At 40.1% G+C, this 24,913-nt stretch overlaps 1 protein-coding gene across 1 annotated transcript in view; it reads right to left on the bottom strand.

The window, feature by feature from the left end:
* The window catches only part of TRIQK (triple QxxK/R motif containing), a 43,041-nt gene that overhangs the window by 585 nt on the left and 17,543 nt on the right, over window positions 1-24,913 (bottom strand). Inside the window, exon 2 of the mRNA XM_010147978.1 lies at window positions 11,257-11,342. Coding sequence (XP_010146280.1) covers window positions 11,257-11,342 — 86 coding nt within the window. The remainder of the gene's footprint in view (window positions 1-11,256; window positions 11,343-24,913) is intronic.

Below are 24,913 nucleotides of genomic sequence, written 5' to 3'. Positions count from 1 at the left end.
GTACCACATTTTCAGATAAATCAGGAGTAAATACTATTTCCCTTCTATAATGCACATCAAAATAACAGACATATATAGCTGCATAAGACACTGAAACTTAAATGATCTCTTCTTTGTGATTACCATTTCAGAATGTTATACAACCCATTCACATAATAAAGATTTTGGTGAGTCTGACATACTGCCAGAAATAGGATATTTGGCTCAAAGATCTTTGGTCCGACCAAGAAATAGAAGCTTTTTGTCCTTTTATTATGCTATTCCTTCATTTTTAAAAGAAAAGACAGAATTCACAAACCACAGTTTTGAACACAAATTTAAGTTATGAATTTACACTGTGAATTTTGATGTTTTCTAGCAATATGTTACTGCTTTTTGCCAACAAATTTGTAATTTTTTAATGAAGCAAACACAGTATGGTGGAAGTCAATGAAAATTGCTACCTCTACCTCCCAACCTCCTGGCATGCATTACAATATTGAGCTACGAAATCCTTCAGAATTGGATGAAACTTTTCTTCTTTTATCTCTGCAATAAGGCAAAAAGCACAACAATTTGCACTTGCGCTTGCCTCTCTTCCCATAAAATACTGCAACTTGCTGCATCTTCCTTAATTAACATAGAAGAGTCTTCCAAAGTATACATGATTTATAGCAGCTTTCAGAAGCAGAAAAATGTTTTTGTACTACACGTCATACTCATTATGTGACTGCCTATCATCATATTCTATCTTAAGGCTGGACTCTGTTAAGCTCCAACTTTAGATCTCAGATACAATAAATCATAGTATGATCATCCTCTTTATAACACTACTTCTTTCAAAGTCACAGTATTACACATTTTTAAATTTTTATTTTCCTGGAAAGCACAGCACACTTCCAATAGTGTTGACTCTCATTTTGCTAGACAATGAGAGAAGAAATATAAATTTGAGAAAAATCCTTATGTTCCTTCAGCTCACAGAAAGTGCCACTTCCACAGCTAACATCACGCACGGCTTCATTCCTTACCATCACAATGTATTTTTAGAATCACGCACTGTGGTTCTCACAGAAGAAGTTAGTTTGTACCCCCCAAAACTCCCTCTACAGAAAGAAGCAACAACCTCCTCTCCAAATCTCAACTTCACGTTAACCTACAAACCATCTACATCAGAACAATCCATCTCTATAATTAAGAGAAGAAGAACAGTTCAGTGACTTTCTAACAACTAATCTGTATTAATACAGTAAATGCCGCATCAAATCTGCTCTGCCAGTGGGACTGAAAGGAGATGCTTATGCCTCACCCAGACCATCAGACACCCTCTGCCATCCAAGGAGAGAGTCTGATCCTCTTTGGTGTGAAATTCATTGTGCCCTTTACAAGAAGTCAGATGAATTCTTCCTAAAAATGCCTATTTCTCCACTTAGACTAGAAGGGGAGTGGAGATGATACATCTGGCGTGGAAACCTGCACCGTAGGGCAAATTCTACCCAGTAACTCCAGATTAGTGGTAGCTTTGTGACCAACTTTGTGTGCCCGCTGCCATGAAGGAGTTAACACTGTGTTAGCTTCATTTTTAAAAGTCTAGCCCATAATCTGGCATTCTTCTATAGAACAGCATTTTCATTTGCATTTACATGAATGCATTATATAGTTTATCAGAATGTTGGATCAATAATTCAACATATGCCATCCAATAAACTTTGAAATACTACTGCCTAGCTGGTGTAGGCTCTATAGGAGTCTTTGTTCTATAGAAACTTCTGCTTTATATTTTATATGGATGATTAATTGAGACGTACTTTAAATTTATTTTACCACATTAAAATTGCTCCTGTAAATTTGCTGAGGCTGTTTGCTACTGATTTCAGCTACATTTTCCTCTTACAATTATATCATTCTCTGAACCTCGTCCTCCTGATTTCATGAGAATTGATTAAAAAAAAAAAAGAAAGTACATCTAATTCACTAATATATTAAAGGCAAGTGATTTTTGCTTTGTTGCAGTTGCAACACGTCAGTATCTCACAAAAGGGCATGGCAGTATCAGACAGGTTTCATTTATTTCCTTGTATCCACAGCTGTGCTCCCAGCCCCATCTGGCCACACAGCTACTAATCTTAAGAGGATGTAATAAACAAGTGACATACAACTGCAAGCTCCATCTGCTCCGGAGAGTGGACAACAAACCCGTGCAATGCAGGCACCGTTCACACTTAACACACAGAGAGCAAATTCATTCCAGTATTAAAAAGTTTCTCTCCCTGTTTGGATGCCCCACGTGCCACGCTTTCTGCTTTAGAGTAGGTTCACCTTTCCTCCCCCTTCTCCCCAGTCTCCCTTATGAAACACCGTGGTAGCAGCAGCAAAATTCCGGGGAATGTTTGCATGAAAGATTTGTCTTCCAGGAAGAGGAACTGGGAAAATTTTGATTGTTAATCTCAGGCTGCCCAGTAACTGCTTTAATTCCTCAGCCCAAGTTTTACAGTGAATAACACTGACATAACATTACTCCTTTCCTTACACAGGCATTAGGAACTGGGTGGCTGGATCAGTATTTATTAATGCTGGGAATGAAAAGCCTTATTGAAATTCCAGGTTTAAGAATTATGCAAGAATCTTAATTTTGAGTTACTGAAGAAGGCAGAGTAACAAAATCTAAAATACACGGCCTAACAAAGGACACCTGGCTCTCAGCTAGGGATATGAGGTCTCTTAAGAATTGCATCCCGTTTATGAACTTTTACAAACATAAATTTTGCAATGTAAATAGCAAATGAGATGCTACACTACTACACTGTCTTTGCAACAACAGTATATATTGTCATTTTAATTTGTTTTATACTTATCAGGCTTTGCTATTTGTATTTTAAGCCATGCATAGAAATGAAATGTTAAAATACTCCCCGCACAGCATATATAGCTCCCTTTCTCTTGCACTTTATGGATCATCCCCATCATCCCTCTGTGAAATCCATTTACTCAGAGGATTTCACCATGAATAATTAACCAATATAGAAAAAGTCCTATAGAAATAAACTTGAAATGATCACAGGGCTTTTTCTCCTTTTTTTTTCTTTTAAAACATGGTACAGAATGCTAGGAAATAACATCCCTGCTCTCAAATCCCTAAGTACAGTCAAAGAAGCCTTTAAAATTAACAGAATTTTCTATTATATTCTCTTATATTTAGAATAATGTCTGCAGAAACCCACTGATTTCAGCTTGGTTAAGTTTTTCAGAAACTGTTCCATAAAGGAAACAAATGTAATTACAGCATAAAGTAGATGTAATTCTCCTATCATTTTTGCCAGTATTATGTCTCTCATGCCAAAATACTTGGGTAATGTCCTCAGATTCACCCTCATGGAGCAAATTGCAGAGTTGAGACCTAAACAAGATTAATCAGGAGTTGGAAAAAAGCGAACTAGGTGAGGAAAAAAAAGTTGCTTACAATAATACACTGTGTATGGCAGCATCATATCCTACACATGCAGAGAAATATTGCAGTCTCAGGAAATTTTGGAGTTTTTACATATTTTTTATTGTCCTCCAAAGAGAATCATATATTTTTATCTAAAACCAGCTTAAAACCAGGTGAAAGAGTACCACAAATTGATGTCTTCGAAATGCTAAACTATCTCTAGCTATTTCTGAAAAGAGATGAAAAGAAAATCATGCTGATCAAGGATACCTCCAGGAATGAAACAAACATGCATAGCCTTGACAACAAACTTTTTAATCTCATGTAATTTCTAACTTGAAGACTTCATCTTCACATTCATCGTGAACATTTTTTAGAGTTTCAACAAAGTCAGAGTTAAAAATGGATGTTTACTTCCTTAATGTATTTCATTCTACATCTGACTAAGGGAGCTGGTGGAAGTGCTCACCAAGCCACTTCCCACCATCTATCAGCAATCTTGGCTAACCGGGGAGGTCTCGGTTTACTGGAAGCTAGAGAATGTGATGCCTGTCTACAAGGGCTGGAAAACCTGCTTCCCATCATCTGTCAGCAGTCCTGGCTAACCGGGAAGGTCCCAGTTGACTGGAGGTTAGCAAATGTGATGCCCATCTATGAGAAGGGCTGCAAGGAGGATTTGGAAACTATGGGACTGTCAATCTGACCTCAGTGCCCGGGAAGGTTGTGGAGCAGATCATCCTGGGTGCCATCATGCAGCACATACAGGACAACCAGGAGATCAGGCCCAGTCAGCCTGGGTTTATGAACGGCAGGTCCTGCCTGACAGACCTGATCTTCTGTGACAAGGTGACCTGCTTAGTGGATGATGGAAAGGCTGTAGATGTGGTCTGTAGTAAAGCCTTTGACACAGTTTCTGACAGCATTCTCCTGGAGAAACTGCTCATGGCTTGGAATGATGTACTCTTTGCTGGGTAAAAACTGGCTGGATGCCCAGGCGCAGAGAGTCATGCTGAATGGAGTTAAATCAGTTGGTGGCCGGTCACGAGTGGTGTTGCCCAGGGCTCATATTGGGGTCAGTTCCCATTAACAACTTTATCGATGACCTGGACGAGGGGATCAAGTGCACCCTCAGTAAGTTTGCAGATGACAACAAGTTGGTCAGAAGTGTTGATCTGCCTGAGGGAAAGAAAGCTTTTCTGAGGGACCTGGACAGGCAGGATTGATGGGTTGAAGCCAGCCATATGAGGTTCAACAAGGCCGAGTGCTGGGTCCTGCACTGGGGCCACAACAATCCCGGACAATGCTACAGGCTTGGGGATGAGTGGCTGGAAAGCTGCCTGGCAGAAAAGGGCCTGGGTGTGTTGGTCGATAGCTGGACGAGCATGAGCCAGCAGTCTGGCCAGAGGGTCAAGAAGGCCAGTGGCACCCTGGCCTGCATCAGGAACAGTGTGGCCAGCAGGACTAGGGCAGGGATTGTCCCCCTGTACTGGGCACTGGTGAGGCCGCACCTCGAATTCTGTGTTCAGTGTTGGGCCCCTCACTGCAAGAAAGGCATTGAGGGGCTGGAGCGTGTCCAGAGAAGGGAATGGAGCTGGGGAAGGGTCTGGAGCACAAGTGCTGTGAGGAATGGCTGAAGGAACTGGTGGTGTTTAGCCTGAAGAAGGAGGCTCAGGGGAGACCTCACTGCCCTCTACCGCTACCTGAAAGGAGGGGGGAGCGAGGGGGTGGGTGTTGGTCTCTTCTCCCAAGTGACAAGTAATAGGACAAGAGGAAATGGCCTCAAGTTGTGCCAGGGAAGGTTCAGATTGGATATTAGGAAAAATTTCTCCACTGAATGGGTTGTCAGGCCTTGAAATGGGCTGCCCAGGCAGGTGGTTTCATCACCTCCCTCGAGGTATTTAAGAGACATGTGGATTAGGTGCTGAAGGACATGGTTTAGTGGTGGACTTGGCAGTGTTAGGTTAACAGTTGGACCTGATGATCTTAAGGGTTTTTTTCCAACATAAAGATTCTATGATACTATGATTCTAATACAAGACAACTTTTATCAGTAATTTTGTATGTTCTAAGTTTTTTACTGTTAAAATTTTCAGATGGAAGACAGATCATTATGGTTGCAAATAATGAGAACAGACTACTCCAGAACAAGGCAGAAAGTCATCTAAAAGGCTTGGATATAGGATAAAAACACAGAAGGATTCATCTGAATATAGCTAAATGGAAGATAACATATACAGGTATCAAAGATGTAGGCAGTACTTACAAATTGGAAAACTCTGCCTTGCGAAACTGTGACTCTAAAAAGGTCTTTGGCTTAAGGGGGTAACCATGCCCTCATTGTGACTCTGGATGTGCAAAGGAAGAGGGATTTCCACGAAGGAGATGACTGGTACTTATTTTATCATAATTAGCATATAGCATATAACTACATTTGCCATATACCTGTATTTAAGTAAGGTGCTTCACAGCATGGGGTCTTTCTATCTTGTTCACAAGAACCTCTCAAGGTCCAGCTGCAGTCAGATTAGCTCAGTCTTGAAATAAAATGCCATTTCCTAGGAGCAAGAGTGACTGAACATTCCATTTACCTCTTAGGGAAAATAGGGACTTCCATGGCTGTGAGTCTTTAATGGTCAGATCTCTCCAAACAAAGTACATTTTTATTTAGCTACTGGGAAGAATACTTCAGCTTGGGCTGGTGTGAAAAGGAAATCCTGGCTGCCAGCCTTGGAGTTGGTGAACTCAGCTCTCCAGACTACTCCTGTCCTTCAGGGCCCATGAAGACTGGGATTACTTACACGACCAGTGCTATATTCTGAACCACTGAAGTACCAGGAGTAATTTCATTCTCTTGCAGGAAATTTCCCTCCAACTGTATTGATTTCATTTCTGGGATTTGAGGTTTTGTTGTTGTCAACTATCATTTGAAGTGTTAGGGATTGGTCATAAGCAGAGACCAAAGCTTGAGAAAGATGGACTACTGCTCGGAGATGGTACAGCAAATCCTCCTAAGCTCCTGTCTGGTGCATCTTGTTCACATGCTCAAAGACACCATGATTACTGTACTTATGTGTACGGGTCAGGCCAGGGTCAGATGGGAGCAATCTGATTTTGTTTTTCTCTTTGTACGTGGTTTTTTCCTCTCCCTTTCATTTCATGGCCAGGGATCAAAGTCTGACTGCTGGGATTGCTGGGAACTCCACACTTTGTTCATTGGCGGCACATTAAGCTGCACTGTTCTTGATGTGAGGCCCATAAGACACCCTGAAGGTCCAATATTTTTGCTGTTATGAAGTGCTTGGACTTCCTAGAAAGTATCTGGATGAATTTTTATGATCCGTAACATATAGAAGGCCAGATCAAATGACCTAATACTCTCTTGTGGCCTTAATTTCTGCAAAGCTATGAAACTATATTCCCAACATCTTGGCAAATGTAGTTCACTAACTTAGCAGATTATGAACAGCGTGAAATCAGGGAATACACTTTGCCAAAATACACTAGGAATGTCTTGTTATCTATTCATACATAACTTGTTCCAGATGTGATAAACTCTTAATAGTGAGCTAGCTAGCTACACAATACATTAAGTAGATAAGCAAAAGAGTAACAGACAGTAAGCTCTCACTTTTTTAGGAAACATTTTTTCCTTAGCTTAATCGATGTACCATGTTGCTAATAATTCTCTATGGAGTGGTATTCTGCAGTCGATTATGTCTTTGCAAATGGGTGTAGATTACTACCGTTCAGATTTGTCTGCCTTTCACCAAGAGAGAAAACTTCATCATCTATCCCATGGACCACTGATTCATTCCTAGAGCTGGCGGAAAAAAAATCTCTCCCCAAGAACTCCCATTATGTTTGGGCTCTGCATACCAAACCCCACCTATCTGGGGCTGAACTTCCACATTCCTCAAACCATTTTCTGCTTGCCACTCACCTGCTGGCACCTCCTCCTCACGCACTGAGAGCAGAGTTAGCACCGACAGCGCAGATACCCCTTGCTGTTTCACCTGCTAGGGACGAGCAGGTGAGCTTCCACCAGCACAAGCCCCCCCATAGGGGAACAACAAAACAACCACGCAGAGAAGGTTCAGAGGTTCCCTTTTTGGTACTGCTGCAAAGAATTCCTTCTTATCCAAACACCAGGAGACATACAGCACACTGCTTTCTGTCAGAGTTGTTTCTTGAGACAGGGGTCCTTCTTTTCCAAAAGACGCCATACATTTTGGCACTGTCTGCATTAGTGTCATATATACAAACAGAGACAGCACAACAGCTCTGCTACAGTATTTAATTTTTAAACATGTTTAAAGAGCAAACATTACACTCTGAGCACTAGCATGGTCACCCTGCTTGAACTAACTTTTGATAGTTATTAGTGTTTAGCTGCTTCTCTGACATTATCAACAGGGATAAAATCTCTCATTGGGGAAATTAAAAAGTACTAAATGGCAGTGACTGAAAGAAACTTTGTTACTTTAAATCTTGCATTAAAATGACAAGGCAATCAAAGTTTGACAAGACAAGCTAATTAGTATGCCAGCAATGAAATGTGAAGGATCTCCAGGGGATTGGTTCTGAAAAGTTTTATGTCATTTACAGGGCTTTTTTTTAAAGCAAATGTTGTCAGCTCTCACGGTGAAATACACAACAGTGGAATTTCATTATCTTATCGAAATTAAGGACTAAACTCCCTTCACTATTTTCCAGTCCTGTTTTTTTTCCCCGTAAATACTATACTAAGTCTTAGTTTAGAGCCATGAATATAAGCTCTTCAGGACATTAGTGCAAAACAACTCTAAATCTATCAATGAGCACTAAAAATCCTACCATTTTAAGTTGCAGCATGGTACTTACTGTGTTAGGTATTTCACTGAATTATAAAAATATTCTTTTCCTAGAGAGCTTGTACTTCTACATGTATGAAAACCATATCCTTCCTCTCCAATATTTTTATTAACTGCAACTCAGCTTTTTATAAGAAAATGTTAATATAAGAAATGGTAATTTTCTGCATACTGCATCATGTACTGAAACCTGGGTAAACAAATAAAATATATGGTTAATACACATATATGTGATTTTTCCAAAGATTTACAAAAACTTCGGACATTTCTATTTACAGTCCTGCCTACCTACTACATTACACTGTAGTTACACAACTTTCTTTTTTGCTCAGCACAGACTGAAGTAAATCAACTGTCACAGCACAGAATTGGGGCCTACTTCATATAAAAAGACTAAAATCCCAGCCTTTGGAAAATGAATCATGTTGCTTATCACCATCAGAAAACTTTGCCAATATGAAGTGACAATGGTGGCAGTATCTTCCCAAAGGAAGAGCTCAGGCACACTCAAAAGCCTGGAATATTAGGAAACAATTAAGGGAATGTAAACTTAAGCCCCACATAGTTTAATGAATGTACATAACCTGGTGGTACCTTGGCTCTCCTGACTCTTCTGACAGCCAAAGATATGAGGAATGGTTTAACACCCTGGTGTCGCAGCAAGCAGGAGATATCAAGAAATTCTTATTTCAAAATTTATCCAGATGACAACAAAGAAGTATCTGGGTTAGGTGTGGAGCATGAGCCCAAGAAGAATGTTCTTGGACAGCTAGAGGAACTTAACCATGGACTGAGGAACTTAATTGAGCCCTGCTTGAGAGATGGGGAGAGGTTACAGGGTCTCACAAGGACACAGATGCCGTGTCCCTAAGCAGCCTCTCTTAGGGTAAGGATGGCGATTTCCCTGCAGACACTCCAGGTGCATCCATTGCCCATGGTGAAGCTCTGCTGAACTGGAAGGATAGTGCAGGGTGAAGAGTTGTCACTGCGAGACAGGAAGAGGTGCAAGCTTATCCCAAGACATTAAATATGCCTCGCTTCTGTGCTGAACGCTGCAGGGTCTGTCAGGAGAAGTGCAGAGTTTTATCCTACAGGGATTGCCCACATTCTGGTGGAAGCATTGTAACATTTAGTAAGCCTAAGGTTGTTGGCATTAAGCAGCCTCAGTGAGAAGGATGCATACAAAGGTCCTGCTTTTCCTTCCCTACAAGCATATCCCTGGAGGGAAAGGTGCCCAACTTACATTCCCTTTTGCTTCAGCTCTGTCAGATTTTCTCAGCAATTAGGAAGAAAAGCAAATGACTGTGATCTGTTTGGGGAAGATTCAGAGTCATATTTTAAGGCCCAGGCGTACAAAAACTGTTACAGCCAGAAGACAATATTTTAAAGGATGTCTGTCTTCTTTTTTTTTTTTTTAAAAAAAGGCAGAAGCAGAATTACAAAGCTGAGACACTGCACGCTACAACTAACAGAACCCCAGAAACACAGTATCCCATGACCTGGAGAAATATATTTCTACAAAATAAACTGTTCTTGAATTCTTTACTTACTAATGCTTGATTCTTCATTATACATATGATTACACATATACTTTCCTATTCTCTGTCATTTTAAAGTAAAAAGTACTTAAGAAAATACAGAAACAAAACAGGTTTTGAAAGGCCAAGGTTCATATTTTACTCACTTGTGAGAAAAAACTTGCAAATTTTAAAAGAACTCAGCTGTACAGTAAAAGTCTCCAAGTAGAACATCACTTTTAAAAGGTCATGTATTAAATTAAAAGTAAAATGAAAATAAAAAGTAAAATTCAGTAAGAAAGGAAGGAAAAAAACATTGAACTCAAAAGGTTAATAATCTATCCTTTAAACAAAAAAGGCAATCCACTTTTTCTCATTAAAACCTGACACACAGCACTAACTGAGGAGATTATGTTGTGAAAACATACTGCATCGCACTGTAATGCTTGATCGAGATCAGCAATCAGGAGCAAAAAGAAAGCACTGTTTCGTGATTATAATAGCAAATTCTGGAAGACAACCAAATACATCATCTGGCAGCTCAACAGCTGTTACAGCTTGGTAGTAATACCTTGGCATTTGCTATAAGCTATAACTTGAAAAAATTGATTTCTCATCTGCCAGAAACAAGAAAATGTTCTCCTTTTAACATTTCTGAAGTTTCTTTACCGAGAATACCCAGTTATTTGATCGACTTCTTTATTTTGTTTAGTTTTTACCCTTGCCAGTAAGCTAATTGTAAGGCAATTTGATTAAAAAATAAGTTTGAGGGGAAAAATACTGGACGCAACTTAAATAAACAATGTGTGTTCACATAAATCCTGTTTGGATGACACACTGGGTACTAGATAGCACAACATATTCCTGATTGTTCTCCTTGCTCATATTCACAGCTGGGATCAACTAGTCATTATCGTACTTCATACCTGCCTGAAAAGGGGACATTTCCAAAATCAAGCTCAGTGCCTTTCCATGTGTTTTGCTGTTAGTTGAGCCTTCTGTTTGCAAGTCAGAGGCAGTACAAAAAGATGTCGACTGAGACAATAATGCCGAGAATTTACAATACTTAACAAATCTAGTCTTATATTACTCCTGGGTATAGGCTAGGAAGAGGAAGAAGGAAGATGTTTATTGTAATTTTTATAACTATATAAAATCGTTAAAGCATTTCTTCTGTGTGTAGAGAGACACCCTGAAAAGATCAATTTTCTAAGCATAGAGGACTTTATTGACCTTAGAGTAAGTATGCATCATAACAAGGACATGGTCTACTTGAAATCTTACAGTATTTCAACTATTTAGTTATTTTAGGGTTAAGTAAAAGCAATCCATCATAAATATTTTAGATTCTGGCATTCCACTTAGATTTTGAAGTGTCATAAACAATATCTCTCAGAAATCAATATCCACACAGTACATCTATGGGGAAAAGAAACAACACATACACAGAGGTGGCATAAGCTATCAAACAGATCTCTACCTTTACACCTAGTGCAGTTTTCTTGGCCTCTGCTTTTAATCTTGTAGCTCTTAACATAGGCCTGGTTTTCTTGTAATCTTGTTTTCCTAGAGTAGAAAAGAACATTTAATGAAAAAGATGCAAAAAGAAGATAAAGAACGCTAGCAATTATTTATGGCGAAAAGTCAGATCTAACATTCTGAAAACATCCCACAGTCCAGCTCTTTAAACAGGAGCTACTGTAAGACAGGGGCCTGATTCGTGGAACAATGGTCCTTAACACAGCTGACGACAGCAGTAAACAAGAGCCGACAAATCAGTGTATAAACTGTTACTCCAGAACGACAACAAAATACACATACGGATAGCTATCCACTGGTACAATGGATGTACTAGTACAACTATTAAATTGTTCAGTAAGCATCAGCCAGCAAATAAGTAGATTAAAGGTAGATAACGTTTTTCCCTCACATTTCAATCAGAAGAAAATTTTCATTGTATTTTTTGTTGGTTAGTCATCTCTAATGCACACACAAATGTGCAACACTGGACATGTAATACAGGTGAGTGTAAATGTTTCATCATCCTGAACCAGAACATTATTCACAAATATCAGAACTCAGAGACATGCAGGTCAGTCCAAGTAAGTGCTTCTCAAACCGTGGCTTCACACCATCTGCTTGTAGAAACATGTTACACAGAATCTTCTAGAAGAGTCTTGGACTTTTAAAAAGTCATGGGGATTACCTCTTGCACCCACAAGGAGTGCAGCTAAGTGCTTGATTACCGTACATCTGTATGAACTGAGTCCTGAGGAGGACATGCAAGTACTTAGAAATGGCATAAATCATTTATCTCAACTTAATAATAAAGCATAAACCACTTGGTATGTCTCAGGGATTTTTTTTCAGTCTGAAGGGCCTGTTACTGCTGTACCATGTACTGTTAAACCACAGCTTCTTTAAGTCAGCAGAAGTCAAGGTACAGACGCAGTCACAAAAGGAGGAGAAGGAAAAAAGGAACTTGTGAAGAAACACCTCAGAGGGGTAGAGCCTCAGTACAACCGCTTTGGCTTTTCAAAAAAGTCCATCTCCCCCCAAAGCATACATGCCTTTTTATTCTTTTTGCCTATTCCCAAAGCTGAGCTACAATGCTTAAAGCAGGAATCTCTGGCCATTTTTAACCACCAGTTTTACCTAGTTTTACATTTAGCTTTCATCACTGTTACGTTCACATAATTCAACCTTTTCTCTAAAACTGTGCCCAGCAGTTTTGTACATGCAACGCTCCCATTAGTTCAACCAGGTGTGGACTTACATTCATAACCAATAGTGCAAGCTTCTCATTTTATGGTCACCTTCAAAACTGGGCTATGCAGTGGTGCAGTGGTGAAAGTGGTGCAGTGGTGAAATTCTGCAACACAAACTGGAAAAGGAAGGTCTTCTCCAGTGATATACCAGATTCATGGAAACACATCTCTGCCTTTGTCTACTCTTTCTATCACCCTGCTCATATTCAATACAGAACTCCTTTCTGTAGCACATTGTGGATGCTGAACTCGCATTATGAATTTGCTTTCACTGTATAATCTCTCCTCAGCCCCAGGGATTATACATTGTGAAGGTCTCTGTATTATCCTTTGGTCAGATATTATTCATAAAAGACCTGAAATAACTTACAAAATACTCAGCAACAAAAGAAAAAATAACTGAAACGTGTGGGGGGGGGGGGGGAGGGGGAATAAAAAAAAGCAAGCATGTATCCAAGGAACCTTGTTAGAAGACAGAGTGAAGAAAAGATGACAGAATGACTATTTGTATCTGATGCTTCAATATATTCATCCAGTCAGTGTATCTCACGCGCAAGACAGGACCACTGCAGCATTATTCTTCAGAAGTCAATGATATCTGATAATAGGATTGCCATGGTTTAAACTCAGCCAGCAACTAAGCACCACACAGCAGCTCGCTCACTCCCCACTGGTGGGATCAGAGAGACGATCAGAAAAATAAAAGTGAGAAAACCTGTGGGCTGAGATGAAGACAGTTTAACAGGTAAAGCAAAAACTGCACACACAAGCAAAGCAAAACGAGGAGTTAATTCATCACTTCCCACTGGCAGGCAGGTGTTCAGCCATCTCCAGGAAAGCTGGGTTCCATCATGCATAATGATTACTTGGGAAGACAAACACCATCACTCTGAACGTGTCTCCCTCTCTCTTTCTTCTTCCCCCAGCTTTATATGCTAAGTATGATGTCATATGGTATGGAATATCCCTCTGGTCAGTTGGGGTCAGCTGCACCGGCTCTGTCCCCTCCCAGCTTCTTGTGGACCCCCAGCTACTCGCTGTTGGGGAAGTGTGAGAAGCAGAAAAGGCCTTGACTCTGTGTCAGCACTGCTCAGCAATAACAAAAACATCTCTGTATTATTAACACTTTTTTCAGCACAAATCCAAAACATAGCCCAATACTAGCTACTGTGAAGAAAAATAACTCTGTTACAGCCACGAAAATGGTAAAGTCAGGAGACAAAGCCAGCCACAAAGAGAACATATTTCTTCTCCCTAAAGTACTGTAGTGATACTTTTGCTATGAAATAGTTAAAGATCTGTCAGAATTTCCATTATAAATGGCAGTTTATAACTCATAAAAATTCACTCTGGGCTGAAATTTGGCATAGATATACCCCAGTCTTGAATTTTTTTGTTTGTTTGCTGGGAGCCAACTTCTAATAAAGTGATGCAGCTGTTCTTACTTACTTGTGAACAAACTATAGAAATTTGTCCATCTGAGATGTTTTAAGCATGAAAAATACCTTCTCTTAGAAATATATAACTGACAAGGGCCAAGTTCAATTTCAGTTCTCATAATTCATGTTTGCTTCTCTCCCATCTGGGATTAAATAAAGCAGGACAGTCAAAGGTTTCCCTTCCAGTGATGCAATGGCTTTAGATAATGAAAACTAGAAAGCTTCATAAGGTTCATTAGGAATGGGAAACAAAGTCAGCTACTGAAATCCACCTCCACTTCCTCCCATTGCCCATTCTCCCTCCTCCTCTCTAAAGCTCAACTGTGAAGATGACATGAGCAGGGGTAAATATTGCACAGGAGACTCAATCTGTGAACTACATCTATTGGCAGGACCAAGTCTATTCCTAGAAAAGGGAAAGTTTATTGGTATTCTGTCCCTTGGTTTCAGGCACTCTGCTACAGATTATAGTATCATGGCTATAGCTAAAACTGGATTCTACTTATCTAGAGAATACTTCCAGATATATATATTAAACCTGATATGAACAACTAACCCTCCTATATAACAAATAGGCTATTTTAATAATGACTCTAGAGCTGGTAGTTCTCCAAATCTACGCACCTGCCATTAATTTACCACTCTCCTTGCTAAATGCAACAGCCAAAAGGAAAATAAAATAATTTAAAAAAAAAGGTAAGGAATCAGTCTGAGTCCTTCAAGTGCAAAAGTTTAAAAAGGGCATCTGTGGAGTTCTTTGTAATGAAAACCAGATTCAGCATTGTACTAAAAGACTCTTAAAACATCTGAACTTTCTGAGGCCTTGGGAAAGACATATGCACTACAGGACTATAAAGAACTATGAAATGCAAATCCCATTCCATGTGAATACTGATCATTACCATCTGGAACACAAGCAAAAATAAATACAGGCTCCCTACCTTCTTTTGGGCCTGCAAATTCAACCAGTTGGAATACCTATGTTCACACTCCCAGTGTCTAGTTTTACCTCACTTATCCTGCAAGCTTTCTTGTACGTTTATCTGCCAGAGTCATCAGCTTAAGCTGTTTCTTCTTCCCGGGAAGTTACTGTCAAAGCCAGTTAAGAGCCAGTTAAGACGAACTCATCAGACAAAGGCACATTTGTCTGCTTTACCCAATGTCTATTCAAGACAAACACCGAGTTTTCCTGAGGGAATGCAGGAAGGCAACAAGGACCCAGCAAAACTATAGAATTGGAAAATTTATTTATTGATAAATCAAAATTTTTGTATTACTTAAGCAAAATCCTTTCCTCTTCTACTCCTCATTATTGTCATCAACTCTTCTTCTAATCTCTTATCTCAAACTCCAGTGTCAGCTTTCCTTAACTGCATTTTATAATTACCTCAATTTATTTTTTTTAACAAACCTGCCACTTCTTTCTTTACAACTTTTTCCCAAATTCATAATTTCCTTTCCACTTTTAAGGCCGATGAACTACTCCACAGCCATCATCTCTCTGCTTGTTCTCCCTCCTGCCAGTCCCTCCCGTGACCAGATCATCCACCTTTCCATTTCAGTGCTCGAAGTTGCCTTTGCCCTTCAGAGGATCTCCAGAGCTCACCTTTCATCTTGCCAAGTCTTTCCATCCTTCTTCACAGTTCTTCCACACCTTTGGTGGCTAACTGACTCCAGTAGCAGCTGAATTCAGTTTACAGATACTGTGTTGAAAACTTTCCACAGTGGAAATGAAGAATTATTAAAGGGTGGTAATACAGCTAGTTTTTGAGCTACTAAACACAGCCATACTGTGAAAAATGCCCAAGTGTTCCCCTCAGAGAAAATATTGGGGACTGATAAAATATACAACATGAGTTTGTTTCTCCTCATGTAAGTAGAATTACAAGTCTACAGATTTCACAAGAATTTTTGTAATTTACTCACAAGGGAAATTGAGATCCCATATATCTTCTATTCGATAATTTTAATAACAGATTAGACATGACCTGTTCTTGTATATTCAGTATTCTTTTTAATTAAACCTCCAGTGACACCATGATTAATGCAAAACTTGAACTAAATAATACATATGAGCTAGACAAGTTCATTAAGTTCTGGGTGACCTTTTTATTTTTTTTTTTTTAAGTCTACAGAAATATGGTGACATTACCAGGTAGTATGCATACCACTGTACTTTTGCATACATATCAAGCTCTGTTTTACGTGTAACTGAGCATGCAACATGCTCAGCACTATATTTAAGAAAACTGACTACATTTAATATTGTGTTTAAAGATGCTGCCGCTTAAGATACAACTTGAACAAATCTATAGAATAACTTGGGAAAAAAAATTAGATTCCCAACCCTTCTAGATATTTACTCTTTCATTCTAACAATAGCTCATTACTGGAATTGAATAACAGACTAAAGACTGCCTCTCTGCTTTTCAATTCATCAGGCTTAAGCAGAAACAGGACTGCATCTTTGGCCTTTGTTGATGCTGCTGTCCAAGCTTATTATCATATGAATATCTAGTTATTGTTTTATAAATGTTCACATTTCGGGAGCTCCCTGCTTTCTTTTCTCTCAGTAGACTTTACAATATCCACCTTCATTATCATCATGTGGCAGCATTGCTCTTCGCCTGCATTTGCTACTTTAAAAATTAATGCACTGCTATTTTCTGAATACTGTACTGCGTAAGCTGCTTATGAGTACATTATGCTATCAAGCAAGCACATGCAGAAAAGCTTCCTAAACTGTTATTCTTTCAATGAAAATACAGCTGGTTCTGCTTCAAAGGCACTTCTTTTCACCTGCAAATGGACTTGCTCCTACACTTATTCCTCAATTCATTGTCTTTTATTTGCGTCTGCAAATCTTTAATTGCCTTTAATTAGAAAAAAGTAAATTCAGTGCTTTAATCTTGCAAATACATTCAATCATAATTCTGTCTGGGATGAATACCAAGTTCTATTCACTGACTGATCTTTATAACAAAGGTATATAAATTTATTGTCCGTTTATATAGACCACACCAATTAAGCCACAATGGAAAAGCACATCGATAAGAGTCAAAATATTTGAAATGAGAAATGTGCAATCTAAATTTAATTACTCAGACAGATTATTTGAAGATGAGTTATTTACAACATGCCAAAAAACCTAGATAGTAAAATTTGCTAATCAACATTACAGATTTAAAATTCCTTTCAACACTTTCACTGTAATTCGTAACCACCAACAAACTGCTTTCCTGATTCTTTCTGTGCTGGTATTATAGTCATTATCAAAACATTGGTGAGACCTTCCTTGTACACTAGAAATCCATTTCATATGTTGCAGTATTGTTTAAGTTGCAATAAAACTATAAATACTGGGTAAATTTGTTACCAGCAGTAGTTTAACTGAAGTATGTTAATGTAACTGATGCTGAAACCCATACAAAAAGGTATACATAGCTAATTAGAAACTAGAGACAGACTGTGGCAAGCTTTATGGTCAAACTGGAGGTGTGAAATCACACACCTAGTTAAACTGAAATCAATGTTCTTATTATGATCATTGATCTGAAATAGCAAAGGTGCCAGGAACCCTCCGCCAAACCCTGAAGAACAAACACAGAACAAGAACACGGTCCTCTGGTCTTTTCAGGGTTCCCACAGTGTGATTTCAAGCATCCATTCCATTACCCTGCTGTAACATGGGGAAGGGAAAAGTTAGACCTCACTGGTGAGGGTGAAGTTCCAAGACAGAGGAAGGTTCAGTCACACCGTTCTCCACAACCTCCTTACATGCAAACATAGAAGGCCACAGCCATTGCAACTGACTCCAGTTTCAGGTGATTGCTTGTTTAGGTCTCTCTCTACTTCCCACAGGGACTTCTCTAAAGAGTGAGTGACAGAAGTCTAGGACAGTAAAGTGCTCCCCGACAATGCCTGTTCTAGTGTCATCAGCAATGGAGAGACCTTAGAGTTGTTCAGCACCCAAGTCAGGGATGGTTGGTTTTACCTCTAAGGTTAAGCAGAATGAATCTGAGCCAAGGAAATTGGAACTAAAAGACAAGCGGAGAAGGAGAACCGGTTTCTTACATGATTTATCTGGACGCTCGGGACATTTGCGGATGTGGCCAAATTACCTTTGCAATAATTATCATAAGTATTACTAGCGCTACAGAGAGAATATCACAGAGCCATGAAGGGACTGTAAAACACATCTAAAACACAGCTTAGCTGGTGGCTGCCAGTGAATTCCACCCTTGTTCAGCTGTGCCGAGCAAGGTTCCCAAGCCAGTTAGCTACATCTGTAGTACAGAGCCACTGATGTGAAGATGTACCATAATTATCGCACTGCTTCTTCAGAACCGTTCCTGTGTGCCAGTTATGGTCCCTGCGGCCTTAAGTTACAGACTCATAGCACAGTTCAGGTTAGAAGGGACTTCTGGAGGTCATCTGGTCCAACCCTCCATTCACAACACAGCCAACTTCTAAACTGGATCCAACATGGAAGTTAGCTCTGGTTGCTCAGGGAGCTAGTCTAGCTGAGTTTTGAGTATTTCCAAAGGTGGAGATTCTACAACATGTTTTTCCAACATTTGACCATCCTTCTGGTAAGAACATTTTTCTCCTACCTAACTGGAATGTCCATGTTCTAACTTGCCTCTTGTCCTACCACTATGCACCTTTGGGAAAAGTGAGGCTTCATCCTCCCTCCTATTAAACATCTGTAGACAGCAAAAACATCACAGCTGAGCCTTCTCTTAGAGCTGAACAAACCAACTCTCTCATCCTCTCCATATACATCCTCCAGATAGTCATCTTGGCCCTTTACTGGACCCACTCTAGTATGTTCATGTTCTCTTTCTAGTTTTCTTGAAGATGGGCATGGCATTTGCCTTTTTCCAAGCATCAGGGAACACTTCCCTGGAATCAGCTAGCTAACGGCTGACAACTCAGGGGCCATAAAATCATATTGTTGGAAATACCTTAATGTAACTACAATAATCTAACTAAAGTGTACCAAATTAATCCAGTAGGGTCTATAAACAGCAAGTCAACGAACTAAAAAATTCAAATCAGTTTGAATTTTCAACAATTTCATAATTTTTACAGTAGTTTGGTTTTCAATAGGAGGGAATATAAGGGGTTTTGGTTTTACTCTGTGCCCTGAGACCCCTCAAAACTGGGCTCTATCCTCTCAGAGAGTAGCAGTTTTTCCTCATGTGCCTTTATTAATGCCAACAAGTTACGTGTCTGGCATGGAGAAAAGAAGTGTTTTCTCAAGTGCTTTGTAACATCACCCAGATCCATAAAGGCACATATGCACCTAGCTTCTAAGGTGCATGTACAGAGACATATGATTAAATATCTGAGAGCTTTTAAACCAGTCACTGTGTATTCACTGAGAAACAGAATTTCAATCGAGCAAAACTCTGTGAAACTCTACTCACGCACAACACATCTTAAACATGCATGCCTCGTCCATGACACTGTAACTCTAAAACGGGATATAGCTGTTTAGTTAGGATGTTAGAAGAACCTCAGAGAAATAAAATTCCAAAAGAATTTCCAGCCCAACCTCAGTTGAAATCAGACAGCAAATCACACATCAGTAACAGTGTTAGACTCTATGTTTGAGAGTAGGTGCCAGGACTCTAGCTCACGCCTATGGAGGCCAAGCTCTCTGGTATTTATTACTGGGTTTTTGTGTTCTTAGTGTCACATAGATGTATTCAATGACCATTCTTTTCCTGAGAAGCAGAAGTAAAATTTTCTTATTTTTAATTGCTGTGATTCCAAATGGAGTTTTTGGAGTCTTAGCTTAACAGAAACATTTTGATATGTCTTACACACACTCAAAGAGTATGTCTGTACTCAGAAAAGGCATGAAAACCCCCCACAGCCTCTCTCTTTTTTATTCAAGTTTAATGGCAGCTCAAATCACTGACCATTTGTCAATCTTGAGAGACGGAACAGCTTGACACTAATAATACATTTGCAAAGGACACATCATCATTTAACACAACATTAAGTGCTCAGGGACAACTTTTTACCGTAGACACAATGTGCTCTGAGCTCAGGGTTGACATTTAATGCTACAAAGATAATCCAACCAGTCATTCATGAGGGGTAAATTAATTTTCAGGCAACTATATTTCAGCTTTAAGCCAACAAGAAGGAGGCATTAAATTGAATAAGTTCCTTCTATGCTGCATGCAAGATTAAAAAAAACCCCGCAATATAAAGCATCCTTAAGTATACCAAAACATATCCATTTAATTATTGCTATCTTTCACTGATTCCAAAGTAGAAGACTGGTAATATTTGTTAAATATAATATTCTGACTGGAAACAGAATCCCCTACAAAATCCCTCAGAATTTGCTATAAGTTGCCATGAAAAGCAGCATTTCATTTAAAAAATGCTTTACATTTAAAATCTGTATCAGACATACGTTGATTATAATAAGTAATTAGGACCATATGTAAATCAGCACTTTTTCTGATACTTCTTTTAAGGAGTATTTCAAAAATCTATATAGCAATTAAGAAAATAAATTCAGAAAACTGGTTATCAATAATGTACAAAACAAAAAATAGCATCAATACCTTAAATCAGCTAACTCGTTAGGTAATTTCATTGTTTTCAATACCTGTAGAATATACTCAATTAACTGCAAGACTATAATGAAAGATCTGAAGGACTAAAAATATTGAAGCTTACTAGATACTATTTGATGGGAAGTCCTTTTTCACGTTTCAATGCTAAATCACATTTTACAATCTTTTGCTCAAGCCCAACAGGTGCATGCCTACGGCCATTAAAAAGTAATAGCTCCATGCAAAAGGAGTATCTTGAACACACACGATGGCAGTTCTTCAATTAACCTTTCCAACAATCTCTATAACATTTCGTGCTCAGACAGACAACTAAGAAAACATTAAATTCTTTTCTTAAAAAGAAATTAACTCAATTAATTTGAAACAGATCACAGGGTGGGTGTTTCGTTTCTCCTCCATCTATATAATGTATACATGCACTGATGTGCACCTGTAGTTTTCCACATGGTTTTATTACTTTGCTATGGAACAACATTTAGCAGTTGCACTTCCATGAAAACAACTATGTTTAAGTATAAATTCAGATAAAGAGAAAAGCAAAAGAAAAATACTACTTCTTGGGAGTGAAGTACCCACCATTAACCCAATTAAATCCCGTATTTTCATCAAACATTTGATTAGATGATTTTTGGACAACAGAAACTATCATACTATTTCACTGATGATGAGAGGTGTGAGAAAGGCAGTGTAGCACATGGTAATAAGGACACTCAGCACACAACGAGTCTTTCCGCCTTTCTGAGACCGACTGTGCCCAGCTCCACTTGGCTTATGCTAATTTTATTAACTTTATTGGCTGCAAATAAGAGGAAAATGTGATATATCCCAAAGTAAGTGGAAACAGACTCATGGTCAGAGCTTTCTAGAAAGCAGCAGAATTGTTTCAGAGCTGCAAAAGTCCTGTGAGTGCTCTACTGGTCTTTGCCATCTCTGTTCCTAGAGGTTTCAGACTTCTTAAATACACTCGTTCAAAGGTATCATAGCTCGCTTAATATGGGAAAAGGCTGAACAGAAGGTGATCTGCCAGATAGGAGCTAATTAGCAAAGACCAGTGTATTTGGTTTGTGTGGCGGGGTTTTGGTAGCTGAGGAGGGTCTACAGGGATGGATCCTGTGAAAACCTTCGAGAAGCATTATTGTCAGAAGACACTGACCTGAAGGACACATCCAGCAATCTTGTTCCACCCAGGGACTACAGTCATGGAAAAACAGGTCCTTAAAGTTGGATGGCACAGCCTCACTAGCTTTACCCCGATGTTTTTTATCATGAAATGTTTCTTCATATCCAATATCTAGCTTGAATCCCACTTACTGAATTCTCAGCTCATGACTTTTTGTCATATCCACCACAGACCTGGAGGACAGTTGATTTACTCCTTTCTTTACATACAGCTTTTATGTATTTAATGACTGCCATTACATCACTCAAGTCTGCTCTCCAGACTGAACCAGTCCTTCAGCCTTCATTTTCTGTGCTCCTCTTGCTCTCCTCTGGAACTTTTTTTTCTCATCTTTGTAGGAAGTCAAACACAGCACTTCATCTGAGGCCTTATTGGTATCTTTTCTATATATGCCCTCCTTACACATTCAATCACAGTCTGCCTGTGAATCTGCTGTTACGAACCCTTTGTCTAAAATTAGTGCCTAAGCATTTCTTACTCATATTCAGTCTGTAGGTTGATTATTTTTACCCAAGTTAAGAATCTTGCCCTTTTCCTTGTTGGATTATAGCCTATTTTTATGAGCCATTTCATCGATTTCTAGGATTTAGTTTGAATTTTAACTCCCATCTCTTTACTGCCTCCTATATTGGTATGATTTGCAAACTAAATTCATGATCCCAACTGCAATTACAATATTGGGTGCAGGACAGACCACTGTGAATACCTCACTACATCTTTACAAACAGATAATAAACCATCAGTAGCTAGTGAGAACAGCTTTCGTGCCAATTTGGTACCCATCATGCAATAGCTTCCTATTCATGCATCTCTAGTTGGTTTACAAGGATACACTGTCAAAAAGCCTTGACAAGGTCAAGGCATACGGCACCTCTTCCTCTTCCCCATTGATGAGGTTTGCTACTCTGTCAGAGAAGAAAATCTGATTGATTTGACAAATCACATCGGCTGCTGCTTACCTCCTTGTGGTACTGTAGGTGATTACAAGACACTGTCCCTGTCCTAAAGAGCTCATTGTGAAGGATGAGGAAGCTGCACTCAATAATTTATGAATATTATATGTCCCATCTGTTTGCTTGTTACTGTGATGTTGGCTTTATAATTACTAGAGGTTAGCTCCAATAAAAGCTAGCCTGTGCTTAGGCAGGAAGATAGGAAAATACTACTAATAGTTCTCCACTGAGAGCACTTAAATACAAAAAATGAAAATTCAGAGACTGATGACCAGGTCATCCAATTCAGTTGCCCCCAATAAAGCATATCCATGTCACAGATGTTCCACAAAACATCTTCTCTGTTCTTCTTATCTCCACAACTACATAACCAGAAATTGTTCCCATTGTCTCTGTGGCGGGTTGACCCTGGCTGGAGATCAGGTGCCCCCCAAAGCCGCTCTGTCACTGCCCTCCTCAGCTGGGCAGGGAAGAGAGTACAGGGAAAGGCTGGTGGGTCGAGATCAGGGCAGGGAGGGATCATCACCAGTTACCGTCGTGGGCAAAACAGACTCAGCTTGGGGAAAATTAATTTTTTAATTATTTAATCGAATCAGAATAGAATAATGAGAAATAAAACCAAATCTTAAAACACTTTTGCCCCACCCGTCTGTTCTTCCCGGATTCAGCTCCACTCCCGATTTCTCTACCTCCTCACCCCGAGAGTGCAGGGGAACAGGGAATGGGGGTTGTGGTCAGTCCATCACACGCTGTCTCTGCCGCTCCTTCCTCCTCAGAAGGAGGACTCCTCACACTCCGTCCAGCTCCAGCATGGGGTCCCTCCCACAGGAGACAGTCCTCCATGAACTTCTCTGAAGTGAGTCCTTCCCACGGGCTGAACTTTTTTATGAACTGCTCTAGTGTGGGTCACTTCCACGGGATCTCAAGTTCTGCCAGCAAATTTGCTCCAGCCTGGGGTCCTCTCTCCATGGGGCTACAGGTCCTGCCAGAAGCCTGCTCCAGCAGGGGCTTCCCACAGGGTCACAGCTTCCTTGGGGCACTCCCCTGCCCCAGTGTGGGGTCCTCCCTGGGCCGCAGGTGGGTCTCTGCTCCCCGTGACCCTCCATGGCTGCAGGGCACAGCCCCTCACCACGGGCTGCACCACGGGCTGCTGGGGAATCTCTGCTCTGGGCCTGGAGCACCTCCTCCCCCTCCTTCTCCACTAGCCTAGGTGTCTGCAGGGTTGTTCTTCTCACATATTCACACTCCTCTCTTCTCTGGCTGCAGTTGCCATTTGCCATTGTGCCATTTTCCCCTCTTCTTAAGTATGTTGTTATCCCAGAGGTGCTACCACCATCACTGGTTGGCTTGTCCTTGTCCAGTGACAGATCCATCTTGGAGCTAACTAGCATTGGCTCTATTAGACATAGGAGAGGTTTCTGACAGCTTCTCACAGAAGCCTGTAGCCCCCCCAGTTACCAAAACCTTGCCAGGCAAATCCAACACAGTCTTTCATAAATTACTTTCTTTTGACTTCTAGGGGACATCTAGTCCAGGAAGGGAACGACACAACCTGTAACCCACAGCTTCCTTTTCCCCAGATGGAACAGAGAGGTCTTGGGGGTGGCACAGAAAACCTGAGCAACCCAGGGAACAGACAAGGCCATACGAAACAGTACAGGACTTCAGACACCTCAGATACCACATCACATCCTTTTCAAACAGTTTCACAGTTGTCTGTTCTCACACACAAGAGGATGGCAGTATTTGAATGGCATTAGTATATCAGCTGGCATTAAGTCATGTACCTGATTTTATGAAGAATGAAAAAGCCTTGTGGCAAACAAAAACCACTGACAAAGTTGCATGGTGAGCCAAGACAGAGCCTCAGTGCAGCTCAGGAGAAGCCAGAGTCACTTCTCTCTAACGTCTTGTTGAGCTGGAATCCCTTTTAACATAACCCCTGCATCCTTGCTGCCAAGATTAAAAACATTCTTTGCGTCAGTTTGACTCCCTGTTAATTCACCACTGGTCACAACTTGCTAAAGAAAAGCTTCCCAGTTCTGAACCAAACAGAGTCTGGACTGGAGCTAGAACTTGTCGGTAACGGAGTAAATTTAGTCCAAGTCTGGGATTCATGGCATTCACCCAGGAGCAGAGAAGCTGCAAGAGCTGAGGGGGACACCCTGTGAACAATCACAGCCACATCACACCCC

The sequence above is a fragment of the Eurypyga helias genome, unplaced genomic scaffold (genome assembly GCF_000690775.1).
Source record: "Eurypyga helias isolate BGI_N326 unplaced genomic scaffold, ASM69077v1 scaffold573, whole genome shotgun sequence".
In the NCBI taxonomy this organism is placed as follows: domain Eukaryota; kingdom Metazoa; phylum Chordata; class Aves; order Eurypygiformes; family Eurypygidae; genus Eurypyga; species Eurypyga helias.
The sequence above is the reverse complement of the archived record's forward strand: the minus strand, read 5'-3'. Positions and strand labels throughout refer to the sequence as shown.